At 38.5% G+C, this 21,428-nt stretch overlaps 1 protein-coding gene across 1 annotated transcript in view; it reads right to left on the reverse strand.

The window, feature by feature from the left end:
* Positions 1 to 21,428, reverse strand: part of LOC139714269 (E3 ubiquitin-protein ligase Su(dx)-like) — a 64,236-nt gene that overhangs the window by 35,270 nt on the left and 7,538 nt on the right. The window contains exon 2 of the mRNA XM_071625986.1: positions 13,677 to 13,780. Coding sequence (XP_071482087.1) covers positions 13,677 to 13,722 — 46 coding nt within the window. The 5' untranslated portion in view covers positions 13,723 to 13,780. The remainder of the gene's footprint in view (positions 1 to 13,676; positions 13,781 to 21,428) is intronic.

The following is a 21,428-nucleotide window of genomic DNA, read 5'->3' on the forward strand; positions in this document are numbered from 1 at the left end:
AGTGCAGGCTGCAATAGTAGCCAGATCTGAAAATAGTAGCCACGCATAGACCATCGGTGTGTGCACGTTTCCTTCGTTCGCCTTCGTCTGCACACAGCTATTTCGATACTACTTTTGTATCTATCAGTATCGCCTCATCTAGCCAGATGTGCATCTGCATGAGTAGAGGCTGCCGCGGCTGCCTGGTCAGTGGCGCGGCGCGGCGTGGTAGCACCAACCTAGCTGCATATGTGGACATTTGCGTGCGTTTTTTGAGAGTATCGTAGTATACTGATCGTAAAGAAAATTATCGAACTACGCAATCGAATGCAGTCGATAAGGTCAAAAGACTACTCTTCGATCAAGGCGCATGTAATTTTTGGCATTTTAGAGATTACTCTATAAGTCTCTTTAAATTGCTATATCTCTGTATGTGGGTAATGTTGCACTCTTATATTTCATAGGGATATTACCAGTACAATAACCTACAATGTCAGAAAACTAAATTTCTGTGTACAGGGATACAGTACACTTTAAGCTTGCCGGAAATTTCTAGCCATTTGCTGTAGCATGGTAAAGATTGAACTATGTAAAGTGTAAAACCCCTTTCAGTAACTCTCTGGAGAGGGCCAGGCCCAAGCTAAAGGGCTTTTTACACTTGTGTTTCTTAACCCCGGACTTTCTCTGACCCAGGACTATCGTTAGTCCCGTACCAATTTTTTCAGCTTTTTACACTCGCCAATTAGTCCCGTACTATCTCTTGTCCGGGGCTAAGGAGAAAACTGACCTTTTTACACTCGTATTTCTTAGCCCCGGACTTTCCAAACCACATGAATATTCATAATTACGCTGTGTACTGTACACGTACACGCACGCACCGGCAGCACTTGATTACCTTGTTTCTGATTGGTCAGTGAGGGTCGGACTTCGTCTCCGTCACTTAGCCCAGGATTATTTTTTCGTTCTGTTTACACTCACTTGCTTGGCACCGCAATTGCGGTGCTAGCACCGTACTATCGGTGGGGCTAGCCCACTTTGGCAAAAACGAGTGTAAACAGAAAGTGGGCTAAGGATAGTCCCGTACCAACGGTGGGGCTAAGGCCCCCCCTTAGCCCCACCGTTGGTCCGGGGCTAAGCAAAAATTTACAAGTGTAAAAAGCCCTTAAGTCATAAAATGTTGTGTTTATGAATGGCGCTGGCCAAAATGGCCTACATCAGGCTCGGGCTACTTTGGTGCTGCTGTTATCAGCACCAGGCTAGCACTAGGCCCGAGCCAGGCACCGACCAAATGGTTTATGAATGACAGCAGCACTAGGCTCCGGCCAAAATTCCTTGGCTGTGCCTCCGCCAGAGCGCGCATTCAGCTACTATGGCAGCTACCTTACAAAATTGTATGTGGCCGAGTTTGTGAATAAGTCATTGTAAAAGTAGCGCAACTCTGCTACAAATAGGTATTAAACGCAATTTTTACTGTTTGGCGCAGGCTACTTTTAAAGCACATGCCAGGAGCTGGCCAAAAAGTACACGAGTTACTGAAAAGGGTATAATTGAAAATACAAGGGGAAGGCATGGGAATAAGAATGAACCTACTTCTGTTGTAACATCAGAATTTGGAACACATTGTATTAATAGACAGGCCTACTGTATGTGCGGTATATTACGTGGTGTTTCTATTTTCACTAATTAATATCATGAATGAACCCATGTGGGAAATTGCTAAAGTTTGCACTTTGAAAAGGAATAATAATTCTTTCTCATTCCGCCAATGTGGTTCTCCATCGCAACTTCAAGCATTTGCAAAAATGTCTTGCAAATCAAAATTCAAACACACACACACACACACACACACACACACACACAAAAGTGGCATTATACGGTAGTTCTGAATCTTCACAATAGTACAGTTGTAAGTACGACTTCTAAGCACGTTCATGTCGTGCACTTGAACCTCATTCCATGAAGAACATGTACATGTACATACACTACATGAGTAGCAAGAGCACTTGCAACATTAAGAGCACGTAAGTATTATGACAACAGCATGGTATTAACTAACTCTCTACTCTTTCAGCTTTACATGTACATGTAGCTAAAGAAGCTCCAGTTTAGCATAGTTCTTTACATTTACAGTACAAGCAGCATCATGTTTCATTCTTAGAGTAGTTTCTTGGATTAGGTTTATAGATCAATAGAAAAAAAAAGAAGAAAAAGCTGTCATTTGAGAAAGCTGCCAGCAGAAACAAAATGCACTATCATGGGGTTTATTCTCACTCATATGATATTAATCGAGTCTGCAAGCACGAGACTACAACTGACTGCGGCTTGTTGGTTTTCATACTTCGCATAAGGTTATCGTGTCAGCCAATACACGGACGGAGAATAAGACAACCGAGTGTGCGTTAAATGTCAGAGTGATGATGCGTGCCGTAGAGTATGCAAGACAAACACAGTTTGGCTTGTCCCCTTTCACATAATTCTACTTCCCATCATCATTGATGCTTTCTCCTATTAAATGGCTGCCTAAGCTCTGGCCATGAAGAGATGTCCCGACACACACGGCATAAGGGCAGAAACAGATCGATTCACAGGAAGATACTCCATCAACTGATAGAATAACTGTTACTTGAGCACCATAATGACATACTGTGCCCTTCTGGTGTTTTTTCTGTTTCCGTGTCTACGTTCTATTTCGAACGGTAAAAGAGAGCTTGTTTTGCAAGGTATTAACTGCAGACTGCAATAAAAACAGAAGACACCAGATACACATTTGATGCCCGATTATCTTCTGTGTCTGAACGTAGACTGGACTCATGTTTCTTTAATCCTCCTTTGGAAGATCATGTTCGACTAGAGAGTGCATGTTTGTCCTCTGAATGGCTTGCTCATGAAAACACTCGAGGAGGGAGAGCTCAGTTTGATGTTATATTCACTTCCAACCAACATAACCACTTTCCCTTCATGTACAGTGCCTATGCATACAATACACACATGTGTATGTTGTGTGCATGTTCTACATAATATACCAGTACTCTTACATGCATGCATACTGGGAGTGGTATGTTTGAATGATATAGGCCATGAAGTTCGCAACACAGCTGTTGTGTGGAATGTTGTTTGCTGTTTTCTGCCAGTCTTCACGAGATTCCTGTCAGCCTATGAATAGCCTGAGAATCTTTTATCATTACAAACACACTACAAAAACATGATTACATGTACATGTCAGACATTTTGGCCATCTGAAGATGATCTTGCACTTGGGTACATTGCTGGACCTTACTGGATTCTTTAGAATGTCTACAATATAATTGAAACATTGGTATAGGCCTAATGTCTTGATCTAAACAAGACATTACATGTACATGTATCAATATATTATGTATTATAACCCAACAACTACATGGTATTCAACTTCAATATTTACAATCATTTTTTTTTTTAAATCATCAGAGATGCATTTATCCTCCTTGAAAAATGAAAGGCAAAATAAATATTAAGAATAAGAGGCATCTCAGCCTGCATTGATTGAATGTACAGTTTGTAGACTACAAAGTACAAGTAGAATTTTCCTTTCTTACTTTGCAATATAGTACTTGTAAGAAATTCATTTCTTGATTTCCTTAACTCTGAGGTAGTCATTACTTTGGTGCCGTTTAGTACACTGCAGTAACTACATTGTAAATACACGATATGACTTCAATCACTTGTACGTGTACATTAAAGCATACGGAAAATATCAGGTAATCATTAGGCGCTTTGTAAGCCCAAACTATAATCACTATCATTAACATCATCATTATCATTTATTATTATTATCAATTGCTTCACCATGATACATGTATACTCAAAGGGCTTCATGCACCATGTTGGAATATGTTACACTTCATCTTAAATAGTCTTAGAACATGTATACTGAGTAAGTTACGATGGTTGAACCTTTTCTCTATCCCTGTAGATTTATAGTTTAACTGTCCAATAGTATCGAATCAAAAACTAAAAATCATAATTTTCCAGCCCAAGGCGCTCATTGGTAAACTCTAGAGGTAATCTTTAACTCTTCTTCGGTCATTGGCAATTAATAGATTATGTCATAAAGTTTATTCTGAGCTTGTACATCAGTATGTCTGACACACGTAAGTGAACCACCAACTCCTATCACTCGGTCACAAGAACAAACATACAGGATTTAGACTTCGCCCTGCAGAACTTGCGCTTTGCTATGGGAACCAACCGCGGCCGAGTATCGGGCAATATTTGCACACTATCTAAAACCTGATAATGCAATCACAACACTGTACGACAGACTGATAAGATAAAACACCAAACAAAACGATACAAAACAAGACTAGAGCAATTTGACTGACTGTGCAGTTGACAATGTTGCAAAAGTAAGCCTAGCTTCTTCTAATACAATCACTACTGTACAGTATGTAGGTCCTACATATCTTTAAGTTATCACATGGCACTAAGTCTAGTAACGTTTATGAGGAAGTTCATAAAGGATTGACTTACCTAGATCTTCTCTGTACTAAGGAAATATTTTGTGTACAAAATTGTTTCTATCTATCATCCCAAATAATAGTATCATTACGTTTACAGTGTGTACAGTGTACACTGTATGCCCAGAGTGGAACTTATGGCCAGAAAATGACATTTAGCATTCACCACTATCATTCAGAGAGATAATTCTCTATTTTTACCGTTCCCATCATGAAATATTACCATTGCACATTCCGACATGAAATACATAATTGAAAAAAAAAGCCTCTTTACAAAAGTTCAGTGACCTTTGACCTTGAGGGAAATTGCCTGAAATTTTACTAGCATACAGTGTACAATCTTGTATCAGATCTACAACTCATGCAACTTTCCCTGGACCAGGTACTATGAAAGTCAGTTGTTTTGTTTAATCTGAAATTGTGATAACGAAATGTGGGATGGACAGACAGACAGACATAGATTAAACCAACGGACAACCTGAAGCACACAGGTGTAATGCCTTCATCACTCTTCAGGGCAGAGGTATAAAAAACATAATACAGCAAAAACAACATAGAAAAACCTGAAACAAAATGCTATACAAAACATCTACATGTATAGGCCTACAAAGACACATTCATTTATAAACATATCCATACTAGCATCCAGTATTTACAGACATTGAATTTACAAAATACAAAAGAATCCTGACACAGTGTTACTAACAATGTACGTACAGTAGTTTCACTACTGTACCACATACAATTGTATTTCACAGTGGTCATGACAAAATGACTGATGCTGCCTACTGTGGATGCCCAATCTTCAAGCTTACGGTGGAAAAACACAGGCCACTTCTACTGTAGGCCAGCCATATTGTGGCTGTGATTTGCAAGGGTGTACAAGTACTATACATCAGCACATCCCCATTCATTTTGTACATTCATACAGAACACCGGGCACAAACCCTTGTACCTGATTGTTACAGATGAACCATGAGCACTGAATAAAACCAGCATGTCCCATACTTCATGTATACTCATGTGTACAGCCGCATACAAGTATTTATCTTTGATAAAAAAAAGGGGTTTAAATCTATTCTTTAAAAGTAATGAACTTCAGATTCTTTTTTTCCTATTCTCCTAAAAACCTAGCAATGAACTATTTTTACACTAAAATGGCTCTCTACAGATTAAGTCTTCAATGTGGTCAATACTTCACATCACATTCACAGGAAAGTGTTTACCATTTCCGCAATGCAGGAAGTAGTGTAAAAAACAAAAGTAGTGACCTCATCTGACCTTAAGCCCCTTTGGCAATTCCTAGAAAAAGATTCCTTTACTGTCTTCTTGCAGTAAAATATCTACTGTGTTCATTTGTGAATTGGTATTAAATTCAGCTTGTAAATTGTAGCTTTCAGACAGGACAACCCTGCCGCCCCCCCCCAAAAAAAAAACACCCTTAAAACAATTAAACAAACAAACATACATGTGCAAACAAACAAATTTCACATTTATCCTCAGATGACAATAAACACATAGCTGAATTTCAAATCAACAACCCCTCCCCTTCCCCTTCCCCCCCCCTCCCCCCCCCCAAAAAAAAAAGAAGATACATTTTGTAACCATTTAAAATCAGTTCTTATGAAGACATCACAAGGCGGCTTGGTAGTGTCCTTAGCCTGCAATACAGGTAATTTTCCTTCTTTTAATCTCCATCATTCAGAGTATAATTAACATCAGGAAGAGACTGATTTTCTGAAGAAAAAAAAAACACACTCCCCCTGGGCCGATGAATTAATTCTAAAAATAATAGAAACAATTTGTGTGAATCAAGGGCATTATATTCAATGGTTAGTTTAGACTACCTTAGTCACTGACACTGGAGATAATTCAGAGCTATTTTTCTTCACCACAATGTAGGTCATATCCATTAACAAGATTTCATGTCACGGCCAATGGCATATTTCCCCTGCACCTCAATAAATCTCGTAGCGAGACATATAAATTCAATGAAATCAGATTCCTGTGCTTGGGTCCTTATCGCCACTTCCGACCTGAGTTATCTAGATTGCAGCATCATCCCTGTGGAGAGCCTGGTTCCCCTAACACTGCATACATCCCCCCTAAAGACAAGCCGTGTTCGTGTCAACGGGAAACAATGTGTCACTCCGTGCCAACTACGACTTGTATCGCCTTCCTTCAGGAAAGGGAAACTAGCAAACTGAAGTGCGATAACTTTTGGTCTCTTGTCAAGCACAAGGGCCCACGTTGCAGAGTTCTGCTAATTGTGCTTCTTTTCCCTCCGTTCCACAGGAACACAAAATTTCCATGACAGCAGGCCTTAACTTTTGTTTAGTAGTCCACCTGGATGTTATCAATTTGGCACATTTATAAGCATAAACAACTAAACAATACATGGCTGCACCATAGAGGTACTCCTTATAAAATGTTGATGTACAGTCAGATATTTCTATTAAATGCACATGTCTGGTATTTAAGCCACAGTGTTTAATAGGACTCCTCTTCATTTCTACATTTCGTTGGGATTTCATTTTCTAATCAAAGTTGCTGACATCTCAGAGAACATACAATGTACGACTATATCTAAGTTTGACTCCACATGATGTGTATTGCATTGTTTCCTTCTCAAAAGTCTACAATTTCAAGAAACCCCCATGATGTCAGGGAGATTCCATTTACATTGAGCATTGCTTGGATTGAATGTAATCAGGGTGTGTGAGTCAGAAACATCTCCCCCACCCCCACTGTATGTACAACTGTAACAATACCATGAAAGATTTTGACAAAGTATATATAATCTACAGTTCTAATAGCAAAGCTAAAACACACAACAATTGAATGCATCTTCTGTTCGATATCTGCATAAGATATTATGTATCCATATATACTGGACATTATTAGCATAAAATCTAATGAATTCAGGGGACTTTTGAGTTTCATCGTAACCCTGAACATATTTAACAGTCCAGCACTGTAAGTGTGAATTTTATCTGCCACCTCGGGTGTCATCTGTTAGCATAAATCAATATATGCAGATCATCCACAATAGCTCTATAGGGTGGGTTACAACTTCCACTGATGAGCAGAATGTATGTACCTGCCTGAAAATTGCATAATACATGTACACTGTAGGCCCATTCTCCTTGGGGAGAAATTGTGACTTAAAAAGTCAGCAAGCTGCACGCCAATACATGACGACAGCCTACTATCCGTCTGGGGTGTAGTGATTAACATTTAGCCATCATATATATTTTGTGCAAGTTAATTTGCACATTCATACAGCAAATGTTGAGTGGAGTGCATGGGGCAAAATTCATGATTTTACTGTGCGTCAGTGTTCTGGTTGCAAATCATTATGACTCTACACTCAAAAAAAAAAATCAAACTTCTGTGTGCTATGTCACACATTTTACAGTACCTACAACCTGTAAATCATCATTTTGCATGCGTCTACTTCTTAACTGTCAGTAAATGACCCTTTTGACGAACTGTATATAAACGAGGAATGTTTTTGCATGCGTTGTAATTTCATAAATTTTGCGAGATCCATGTTTCGCGAAATCAAAATGCACACAAAAGTTTTGTCTACACTATAGGCATTGAATGTTAGAGGCAGCTCGCGAAAATTTAATGCCGCGAAAAAGGCCGTTGGCTCAAATTCGTGAAAATTTCATGCCGCGAAAATATTATGTTAATAGTATTAATTTTTTAGGTCCTTTCTCTCTCTCTCTCTCTCTCTCCCTTTTGTTGTTGTTGTTGTTGTCTGGACTGGAAGTGATGATCGTTGATCCTATGGAAATTGCAGCCTTTTTACCGGTATTCTCACGTAGATAGCCAAATGGAATGAATATCACCTCCTATGAACTGAGCGTCAAAAGAAAGCTCAAATTTTTGCAAATCAAGAAAAATAAGAAACTTGACATGGGAATACTGTTTGCTATAGGTTAAGTGCACAAACAGTAAAATGTACTGCACAACCAGAAATATTTGCAGCATTAAATTTTTTGTAAAATGGAGCCAACAGCCTTTTTCACGGATTAAATTTTTGGGAACTGCCACTTGCATTCAATTCATGACCACAGCGTAGACAAAAACTTTCAAAGTTTCATGTGCATTTTAATTTTGCCAATCTTTGCTCTGGCAAAATTCGCAAAATTACAATGCACATAAAAATTTCTGGTTTTACAGCAGACCTATTGAAATCACTGTGATACACGTTTGTACATGGGTACTTCATGTCTTAACTGCCCAATTGAAAGAACTTGTGAGAGTTTACATAGTACAAATAGTTTATAAAGTTTGTAAACTGATACAATGGAACTGCCCATATTTCATGTATTCTCAAGTTACTAATCAGTGCGTGGTTTCTGATCAATGAAACACAGCCTACAGTTTTGACAAGCACAAAAAGTGCTGAAGTAAAACTAAACAAAACAAAGAATATTTGTACAAAAGAACATCACAGAAAATAAAACTAGAGACAGCATAGACAACGAAAACTGCACCTGAGATCCACTTGTAGTTTGTACTTTGAGAGCCCCTGCACACAACAGCTGTGAAAGTTTTACAGTGACTCTCCACATTGTATTCACTCACAATTTTGTATGACTTTTACGATGATGTAGAAGGATTGCACTGTACTGTAAATCAAGTCAAATCATACATTCGAAATCATGAACGTTTTATTCATTTGGAAATGGAATAATTAAGTCACAGAAGTTTGAAGCATGACATTTTTCTGACAAACATTCGAGGTGCAATTTGCAGTTGGATGTCTATAAAATATCGTAACATTCTTTCTGTCACTAGTTCAGCAACTACAGTACATGTACAGTAGTCAAACCAGTCTATAGCGGCCATCCAAGGGAAACAACAAAACTGGCCGCTATAGACAGGTTTGTGGCCATTTTGAATTTCAACACTCTGCATTTCATAACAGAAAATATCGCATGTTATTCTTAATACAGAATAACAACCAGCAAATAAGTTTGCATGTGCAGCTAATATGGGCATTTTTGTTGTACATTTCACTTTCATTTTATCTTTTTTCTTCTTTGCCTGCTTCTGTACCATATTGTCCTTATTCAAAGGAACTTAATAAACGCTAATTACTCAGCATTTTAGTAAAATTCTAAGATGTTATTAGGAGTTGTCTTCGCCTTTGTAGCATCTATTGAGGGTGGCATTACTGAAGCCTAGATCAAATCTACCGGTAGTCAAGTTAGTGATAAGACGGCTTTTCGTGGCAAAGAGCTTCAATTAATTTTGTCAATCGTGTCTGTATGATTGTGACTGAGCTAGGACTCGGTAGAATTCACGCAATGAACGTAAAAGACATCGTATTCCTGGCTGATTTAACGGTTCAGCTAAATTTTTGTGGCCGCTATACCAAAGTACATATTTACCACGGGATACAAAGTGAGTGGCTGCTGGCCGCATTAGGCAGGTGGCCGCTATATAAAGGGTCCATAATACAGGAATTTCGTCCGGGGGATTTTTCAGTGGCCGCTACAAGCAGGTGGCGCTATATAGCGGTGGCCGCTAAGACAGGTTTGACTGTACATGTATAGCAACCCTTACCTACACCATTGCTACACATTGATCAAACTTTAGAATTCAAAATGCAAACAATAAAATGCCTTTATGCAATCTTTTTAAAAAGGTATCAAAATAGCTGCATTCAAAGTACAAAACAGCAGGATAATGATTGCGATCCATATCTCAAGATTTTTTGCAAGCATTTACACAGACAGAACTGGCGGAATAATGATCATGATCCAAATCTCAATGTTTTTATGCAAGTGTTCACGCGGACAGAAATATCCCGCTATTTGGCACATATGTATAGTGTGCTTCACTGCGTTTGCTTCCCCATGCCCTTTGTCCTTGCAAGTCACAGTGGTGTAGTGCGCATGCTGTTGGGATGTGTGCTTTGAATGATGGGATACTAATCTCCAGATTGATTGGTCCAGCGTTCACATGGTCACTGCGGGGTCAATTATCACGATAATTCAGAAATAAGCGCAAGATTTCTTGGGAATTGTATCGCGATGCTGATAGCGATAATTTTGGGATTTTTGTGTCCACATTGGCAAAAATCTCGAGATTTCAATCGTGTTGCAAATCTCAAGATTTGTATCCCTCTAATTTGCATATGTGTGTGAATCCCACTAATGAAGACTTTTGTGATATAGACATCCCAGGTTTTTAAATTCAACACCAGCACATCAATGCTCAAGTTAGCCAAGAAGCAGGAGTCTCCAGTATCCATAGGAGGCAATTGTCTCAAGTGGACAGAGAGATACGATAAGTGAAGATGAGGTCAAGATGGACATTACTCCTCCGATACGTTTCACAATATAGTACATAAATGAAACAGCAATCAAGCCTACTTTAATTGTTGGAATATATACATTGTACCTCCCAACAAATATTTGGCCATTTGGTGATTTGAAGAACATGATTACACGTCTGTGGTTTCGGTTTGCTTTCATAGGCACAACAGTTTTTTAGTTCAATTAGTAAAAAAGAAAAAAAAAGAAAAGATGTTTCAAAGCATCTTCCTGTATGAATTGTCTATCAATAGTGACCTGAAAGGAGTTACTTTGTATCTGACTTCAGGTGTACAGTCACTGTCAGAATGTTACGAGTGAAATGTCAAAGGAACAGTACCAGAGTGTCATTGGCTTTACACTATTTAACCAAAAAGGTTATGTGGACTGGGCTTATGCACGTAAGGATAGGTAAACTGTGGCACTTTATTCTACCGCGTCTTGGCAGATCGTGATGGGCCACGATGAAACACTGTTTCTAATCTCCAGGACTCCCCTGGCAGATTGGGAGCGCGTGCGCGCGCCGGTCACCATGTTTCTTTGAACTTCGGCTGAACTCGCCCCCGGAGAGGGTCTGCAACCTCTGCATCAGCAGGTTATTTTCAGCGGGACCAGTGGGGCAAGATGGCGGTGACTGGCACACAGCTCAGCATCCTCCCGCTTCTCCCTTCTCCCAGGGGGATACCTCTGCCAGCAATCTGCGTAATCACACTTACTCCAGCTCCCCTGCACGATTCCCCATCCTCCGCATCCCCCACCCATCCCCCCCCCCCCCCCACCTTTCCTCAATACTTCATCATGCTGCTCTTTACTGAACATGGCAACGGTGGGGCTTGGTTTTGCTTCCCCCTATTAAAAATGTTGTTAAAGTTTAATTAAAGCTGTATGTCTCTTTTAAAGGTCAAGTAGACGTTTAACAAACAGAATACATTAACAGAAATGGTCAGTCTTATTGAATTGGAAACAAAAAAAAAGTTAGAGAATTTCAATATTTCAGATGTATTCATCACCAACCCTCCCCCCTCAAAAAAAGAAAGTACTAATTGGTTAGTCACATCTTCATGAGCATATAAACACTCAACCGATATCACTGTCTCACAACTCTTCTATTGGTCTCTTTCTATTATATTACTAAAATCAAGTTTTTAGTAACTACTAAAATCATATCTTTAGTAACTGATTTAGGAACTACCCCTCAAAACTTATCATTGCTGAGTGAGTTATCATACAGTTGTAACTCTACGATAAGTGAGTTATCATAACTCTACGATAAAGTGACGCAATGGATGCAACTTATTCCACATCATTTCAAACAAGGACATTCGATTCAGAAAATCGGTATGAAGGTCAATGGGAGACATATGTGTTGACTGTATCATCATGTTATCTATCTTGAATGACTTTGATATCATTACTGTTCCATGAAAGAATATTAATTCTTTCAAGTTGTTCTCATTGCAACTGATTGATAAACTGCTTTTCATTGACATAAATACACACCCACTTTTCAGTGTTTTTTAGTAATGGCAATGCTAAAAATACACTTGTATATATCAATCAGTTGAAATAAAAACAATTTGACACAAGAATTATTAATTTGAATACACATGTGGTACCTGCTGCCATAGGGGATCAGAACCATCCCTAGCTATCAGGCAGAGGCTTGGTAGTCTACTGGATATGACGCCTGTACAGCAATCAGGAAGTTGTGGGTTTGAATCCCACCCGAGTACAATATGTATATATGGCCCATCACCTGATTTTTTTTAATTTTTATCATGACTACTACTTAAAAAAAACAACAACACTGAATGATTAATGCAATATCTAAATCAGTCAATTGCCAATCAGCAAATCAATCAGCTCTATGAAACCATTCATGCCTCATTTCCTACTCTATGTTCCACTTTCTATAAAACTTTATCATTTCATTTGTTTTATTTCACTCTACTATTCAACAGATGGTACGCCCATATTTACAGATTACCGATACCAAGAGATTACAATGGTACATTGTAGATGTTGTTGTTGCACTGCTTTGCTGCTTTGCTAATGTTTAATTCCCTTTCTCCCTTTCTTTTTTTTTTTTTTTTCAGATTGACCTTTTGGCAAGCTCTACTCAGGAAGTATCTAGAGTAATATCTGGGCTTGTCACTGGATAGATGTGTCATTATTGTCAATTCAGTTTGGTTGGACTCCAATCTTTTGACCACTGCGATGACATCATCTAACCAATCTATCGCTAAAAACACTGTCATGTTTGTTTTGATTGGTCGATAGTTAAGCAGATCAAATGACTGATAACAGTTTCCTCAATGCAGTCTTTTCGCCACAGCAGCAAGTTGCTAGCAAGTTTATAGCAAAAGGCCACTTCCTGCACTTCGACAAAATCTCACCAAACACCGTGCTAGAAAGAGATGCCAGTTGAGAAAAAAAAGACATTTCCTGCACAGATACATTTCTCCTCCATACATTCAGTCATATCATATGTTCCATTCAGCACCCCCTTCTAGTTTAAATCGCATGGTAACAGATCTACACTTGTACAGTACATACAGCAAGAATTAGCTCTGTTTTCCATGAACACTTTGTTTCAATTATGCAACTGGTGATATGCCCCAACTCTTGCTTTCGATGTTACAGACAACATACTGCAATGACGGACACACTGCAAAAAACAAAACAAAACAAAACACAACTCCCCCCCCCCCCGAATGCTTTTTAAATACATCCAAATACATCACACATGCAGTCATCATGCATTTATCTATTGAATTTGTTTGACAGAAGCGTTTCCTAATATATAGCATACATGGGCAGTCTGGTTTGAATTATCTTTAGAATTTACTTCTAAGAGGAAACTTACTTGTCACATGGAGTTGGGATAGTGGCCCACCGTCCTGTTCCGCCATGGTTGCTCTTCACGGAAAAGAAGTCTTCCGAAACCAAACTATTTCTGTATGACAACACCTGGATGATATAAATGAAGGAAAGATAGGTAGAGAGAGAGAGAAAAAAGACAAAAAAATATGGTTATTGGAAACAATACTGAAGTTGAGCCATCTTAGACATTTTATGATTTTTTGTGTGTGTTTTTTTGTGATGAGTGATAAGTGAGTATTGTCAGGCAATCAAAGTTCATTACTCCAATGTAGCCTGAACATGACCCCTAACCAACTTGACTTCAAACAAAAACAAGCAAACATAAACAAAGAAGTGGTCTACCTTAGAAATACATTGTATGAGTACCTCTGTCCTACCATTACACTGTTAGTAAGGCAGACCTGATCTGGTAAAAAAAATTGACTCCATTATCTGCCTCTTTAATGTACAACTTGTATGATTACACAAACATAAAGATTATGTGTAGAAGTTTCTTTAAATCTGAAAAACAAAAAAGTTTCACATGTGTTCATGAAACAGTGACATAATTCTCAAGAATTATGCAAACTATATGAAGTGACGATATCGTAGACTCATTGAGCTCTTCTACTGGTTCGTAAAAACAGGTTTCTGGTTATTCATTTTAATACTGTGGCAGCTACATCACTTTCCCTATTCGTGAGCACCATCATTGGTGAGTTCTTAAAACTGTAAGTAATCTTATGTGTATATGATTGATTGATTGAATGAATGAATGAATGAATGTTTTAAAGTAAATGTAATGAATGAATGATTAAAGTAAATGTAATTTGTAAGTCAATGTGAGGAAATTAGTGAGGCCATAAAAAATATGATATAAATTAGGCCATTAAATTTGGCTATCTGTGATCAAGAATAATACTTACATTTAGGGTATAATACATGTACACGTGTACCTTCCTTGTTGTACAATGTGTATACATGTATGTCCTATCTTACTTAAGCTTCCACCATTTTTTCATTTAACTTCCTTTATTACAGTCGCTTTGAACACAGTATGAGTTTTCTACAATTAAATACTGTCAATTCCCCACTCAATCATTATTATTATTATTATTATTATTATTATTATTATTATTATCATTATTATCATTATCATTACTATTTTTATTATTATTATTATTATTGATACTAACTGCAGATACAGGGATTCCAATTTCTCAAACAGCCTTGCAGTATTGTGAGAGCTGAAAAGGTTCAGTTTTGGTGGAAACTGTATTTTTTACCTTTCTTGCAATACCATAGGTACCTTGTATTCATGTAGTAATGCAATTTGGTTAAAATCAGTATTGTCCATGAAACCTGTTAGTATTTTTTGCCTTCCAAACCCTACAAAATACTGCAAAATGATAGCTGACGTCTCTGTTAACAGCATCCTGAAAAATACCTCATAATTTCTGTATTTTTTTTTTCCTACTATCAGAATGAACAAGTGATTGCCATGAAATTATTAAGCATATGACATTGAAATCATGTGCTGGAGCATAGCATAAACACTCCAGGTCATCTGTGCTTTTGCAACAGCCAGCACAGAAATGCATTGCATGTGACAAGCACATAAAAATTGTGAATTACACTTTCGAGTCCGCATTACAACCACACACTTATCGTTTTCTGTCATGAAAATTGCCCGACGAGAAATGTCATGGTCATAAATATCAGAAAGGTGGCCCAGTTCCTTCAGAAAAAAAAAAATACAAAGCAGCGGCACTGCTTTGATTTACGAGCCATTTGGTCTTTATACCACCGAAGACTACAACGTACCTTTGCACAACAATTCTGCGCATTGACAGAGAGAAAACGAGGGTAAGGGTGTGTGACATTTCGATGAATATAATCATATGGAATTATGCCACACGAATCCATCCCAACAAACACTGCGCTTTGCAGCAGTTGAACCTTACATCCTCGTATACACCTTTGCTGGAAACACTTTCCTAGTTTGAGCTGTATCTACGCATAGGCCTACCTCTTGATTATCACTATTCACCTCATGACAAGTATGAGTATAGCATTACAAGTTCTTTTCGAACGCCCCCTTAACAATAAGCATCCACTGTACAAGTTGCTCTTATACAGTACGATTGTGTGCACGTCTATCCATTGGATGTTTGATATACATTGCATTTTACCTGATCATAGGCAGACAAATATCATTCTGTAATGCACACACACACACACACACACAAGAGCTGAAGAACAAGAAAAAGAAGCAAAAAGCAAGTATGACATGACATCATTCAAGCCCAGAGTATATCACCATGGAAACAGTCTTTTTTTTTTTTTTTTTAATGAATCTGAGTGTAAGCAGAGCTGTGCATGTACCAAGGTAGCTAATCACATTACACAGTTAACTGTCTCTGCTCTCAAACTGACCTTTGTGTGAGGGCTGACACCCAATACCTACTACATTTGTACTGTAATGATCAGTCACTGTAATGATCAAATCCAGTATGGAATGATTATTATACTTCTGCAGTATAAACCGTACTGAGAACACATGTACTGTACCTTCTACAAAGAAGGTACAGTTGTACAGCTGCTGCCTGTATACACAATACTTAACACCCATTTGGTGCTCTGCTGTGAGAATGCACATTCGCTGCCATATTGAGAATACACGTTTTGTATTGGCATAGAGTTTATACCTTGTTGACACAAATGTCAGATTCATTGGAGTGTGAACAGTTAAAATCTGACAGAGAGAGATACAAGCTTACAATGAACAAATTCAGACAAGGTACATGTTCAATATGGCAGATATCACAGGAGCAATGAAGAGCCTATTAAAATGTACATTGTACATGCACTACTGAATGTTCGCGTGCATTTTGATTTCGCGAATTTTGCGAGTGCCAACATTTGCAAAATTAAAATGCAAGCGAAAGTTCTTGCCTACACAATATGCATTGGACGCCAGTGGCAATTCGCGAAAAATTTAATGCTGTGGGAAAGGTCATTGGCTCCAATTTCTGAAATTTTTACACTGCGAATATATTGTGTAACAGCAACTAACATTGTTCTGTTTCAGAATCTCTTCTGTTGCTATTAATGCTAATTATTCGGGGGGGGGGGGGGGGGTTACATCTACATATAGTCTTATGTAAGGGTACACCGTACACCATATTGTACAACACTTCCTTACCACGTTAAAGATGTAGTGATTCACACCATACTGCCAGGGATGCCAAGTTCAAAAAATTTTTATGAGTGAGATTTTCATGACTCGGCATCTTGGCGAGCGAATGTGCGCGCAAGCGAGGGTGTGGAATTGCAGACTTTGCCCGATGCGTGAGAAAAATGGGTGCCATGCGTGAGATCGTGAGACGACCCCTAAATGCTTGAGTCTCACTCAGAATGCGTGAGACTTGGTAGCTCTGTACTGCACATGCTCAGTTGATGTGAAGTTCTAGTACATCTGTAAGCACTACAGTGTATCCATTGAACATAAAAAAAAAAATTATCAGTATACATTGTACAGCTCACTTTGCTGCACTTTCAATGGGTTGTGTAACTGATTCTGTACAATGTACGAGTTCTATGATATGCAGTGCAGTGATCCACATTGCCACACAATAGCCATACTCATAGTCCCTCCCGTTTCCCCATCTCTCACTCTGTAACAGTATACCGCCATGGCAACCACAGTGCAATCTCAATTACGCAAAAACGAGGCATGATAATGACAAATGCACTCGTGCTAATTCTTAGAACTGTACCTTATTAAGTGTTCTGTGTATGATACGATAAAATTACACTGCACTGTATGAATAACCAGCAGCACAGATACAATTATACTGCATGGCATCTCTCTGGTAAATAGTACAGGTGATGCATTTCAACCGTGCCTGCATTTCATTAATCATTCATACTCTGACCACATGCATATTGCAGGCCGTGTCAGTTCAGTTAATCATGTACACTTTCTCTTACCCATCATGTTAACATAATGACACATGAATGAGCACTATGTGACAGTATGAAACATGTACTGTACTTTGACAAATTATACAATCGTGTATCTCCTACTGGGGCCTCTATTACATTGTAGGCTTAATCTGTACAAAATGCATTTTATAGTATATTCTCGTCACAAAATACTAAACATTATATCAAATTTGATGTACAAAAATGTACCATACTGGAGGCTGGCAGTCAAGTATATGGTCTCTTTCAATAAAACTTTTCAAAGGTTTCTTCAAAATTGGGGCAGAGTTTCCTTTTGAAAAGCTCTTTATGAGTCATTTCACGTCTAGACAGTAGACAAGGAGAGGAATAGGTGAATATTGTGTGGGATGCATGTCGAAGGTTCAAATCCCCAGTCACTTGCTTTTGATATCGAGGAGGGCATGTAGGTACTTTACATCTACTTATGATGGGGCAAATTTCCCTGCCAGTTGCAGTGTCTTTGGAAGCAGTTACCCAGGCTCTGTTACATTAATACAATGTAGTAATAAGAAATTCTAGTGGGAAATCTCGTATGCACCAGGCCGACTAGCTGCTAGCCAAGCTTAGTTTGATCTTTTGGCATTTCACAACTCTCAACACAGTATCTATGCAATGTATGTACAAAGGCCCTATAGATATGTATACATTGTACAGTCCACATTTCTGCAATCAAATAAGAATTTTTCATTGTGTCTCACTCCTGGGAATTATTACACTTGTACCTCCTTATCAAAACAACATGTAGGCCTACATGTAAATTCATTAGAAAAGCATAAGGGAGGGCCCCATGTCTACAACTGCAGAAAGTGACAGCTTGTTGCCTGTATGGTGAGTTGTCAAATCTTTTTGCTTTTTACATTTATTGATCACTTCCCTCTGACAAATGAAAAGTAAAGGTTGAAAGTTACACTGCATCTACCGACTTGTAGATCATACACAAATGAAGCTTTTTAAATTCAAAATACAAAGTAAGTACTGAATATACTCACCATCAGCTATACAACAGATCTAGTGTCTCCATGCACTCACAAATAGGCAGATGTTGTGAACAATCCTTGGACAATAGGCCCGTTCACACACAAGGGAAAAAGTGCGATTTAAAAATCGATTTTCTTATCGCGATCAAAATTTCGAAATTTTTTCCAGTGTGGACAGAAAAATCTCACTAATTACCGCGATCCTAATCGCGATCCAACTCGCACTATTAGTGCGATTTTTCAGAATAATCGCGATTATTTTGCCAAGCGTCGTGTGTGTGAGCGCGATCGAGATTCGGAAATCGGTATTTTTAATCCCATCGTTCGTAGCGCGTGCGAAACTCTATTGGGACTGCGGGGTCAGTCTTCGGTCATGCAAGATTCGCGCATGCGCAGTTTGGCCACTGATCGTTCTTTCCTTGCTGCGAAGTGCGATTTTTCCCTGTGTATGAACGGTCGAAAAAAAAAATCGAAATTTGGATCGCGATTGAAATTTCGATTTTCGTTGTTTGTGAACGGGCCTAATATGATCAGGGAGGTGGGAAGAGACCTCCCTGATATGATTCAGAGTGTACATGTACAGTGTATGATAAACCCAAAGATTTTGTTTTCACGGCTTGTCCACAAATAAAACACGAACTCCCCTTGCACGCATGACTGGCTAAATACTCTTAAAGGCATAATTTACCATTTGCAGATGAAACAAAAACCAAACATTAGTGCTTTAAAATGTGAGTTAGGGATAGAAACAACCACTGTAAAAATTTGAATCCGTATAATCGATGTTAAGTATTGTTAAGTACGCAAAATATGAACAATAGTTATAATAAGAATGCTTCCAAACTAAACCGTATACAGTTATGGTTTATTGAGAAAAATCCTGATATCTCCTCATATTTTAGTCTTTATTGCAAAAATTTTATATGGTAGGATGTTTTGTGATGCAACAGACCTACAAATATGCATCAAATGTGATATCTTGAATATTTTTGAAATCACTGCTCCCAAAGGTAAACTGGACCTTTAACAATCCACAGACAGTGAGGCTCTATGAAGGTTAGTGTACAACTGTGCGTAGTGCTAAAGACTTGTACAGTATGGCTTACACTGCTGCTTACACTGTATGTATGCAGCATGGAAGGAATACTGTATCAAAGCTGTTATTTTCGCAAGGGTTTACGCGAATTTAACAGCATGCTAAAATGCCACCATGCACTAGGGTAATAGCACAATTAAGATAGCCAAGGTTTCGAGTCGTGAAAACAACATCTCGCTAAAATGTCCGAGACCTCCTCATTCACGAAAATATCTGTAGACAAAAATAACAGCTTATACAGTACACACACATGAAAACCTATACAGAAGAGGGTGACACATGCGGAGCAACAAACAAAAATACTTGGCGTACAGTTACAAACGCAGTGAGTCTTATTTAAGCAGGATAGGAAGTGGCCCATTCACAGGTGTGTCTTGCAGCACCACTGAACACCCATCCACAACCACGACACGAGGCAAGTTGAATGACACTGGGCATAAATGGGGGTGGGGGCTCACCATTTTTTTTGACAGCTGGGGGAAAAAAGGAGGGAGGGTAGGGGTATGGGGAAACGGGTGCCTGGATCATTGGAAACAAATGCTGCTCATGTCATGACTCAACATCCAATTCTCCGCTTTCAGGAAGTGGAAAACGGGGATACTTCTAAACAGGTCCCCCAGCAGGACCTACCCCTATGTTGTCTTATATTTCTATTTTTTCTTTTTTGAATAAAGCATAGGCCTACCTGCTAAGGGAAAGAACCCTAATACAGACTAATGGTGTAATGGGAGAGCCTAGCCAGAGGGTCTTCTATGTCATCCACATAATACAATAGATGCTGCGGATGATAAGCCATAAACAACATGACGATACAAAGTGAAGGCCACATGGGCAGATGAATGCAAATTAGGTCTTCCGCAAAACCAGCACCATTAAAAGCTTCTGGGCGACAGCAGCAGATATCACCGAGTTGTAAGCAAACTTGTCATCCGTGACCAGTTCACCAATTCATAAGTTGAACAGATGAGCAACACACATTCTGTTAACATTTCAAGTCTACATAAATGTACGATACAACATGTACAAATACTTGTAATAAAGACTGATGGTAAACACATACAACGTACATGAAATGATGGGTCCTTCCTCTATGAAAATTCATAAAACACATCATTGATTGCTGTCATGGCAAAGGTTGGGGATTTTGACACTCAGACTTAAGTCATAATTTATGTTACATGTAATACAGGTTGTTCTTGTTTTTGTTTTTGAAAGGGACTCTCCTTCTGTAAAATGCTTAGAACATAATATCAAGGTGTTTGTTTTTTGTTTGTTTTTGAACATGTTCTTTATTAATTAAATTAGATTTTAAACTAATAATCAAGCTGTCAAGCACATCTAAGCATCTTACAATATGTACATACACTCTTATTGAGAGCACAGGCTCAGAACTACATGTACTCTGTACGTCTTAAAGGGATTGTATAGTTTTGGTTGAGACCTAATTTCAGGTTTCTTACATTTTTTGGTGAGATAATGAGAAACTTCTTATTAAATATGAAAGAGCATGTAATTCTATGAGGAATCCAACATTTGATGAAAATTGGTCTTGAAATGGCTGAGATATCCAAAAAAGAGCAATTCTAATGAAGTGTGGGACCCACACTTTATTACGATCGCCTTGTCTTACTTTGTTTTTTGATGTTTCAGTCATTCAAAACCCGATTTTCATCAA

The sequence above is a fragment of the Diadema antillarum genome, unplaced genomic scaffold (assembly GCF_040938485.1).
Source record: "Diadema antillarum isolate AM-2024a unplaced genomic scaffold, OU_Dant_1.0 seq00002213_RagTag, whole genome shotgun sequence".
Taxonomy (NCBI): Eukaryota; Metazoa; Echinodermata; class Echinoidea; order Diadematoida; family Diadematidae; genus Diadema; species Diadema antillarum.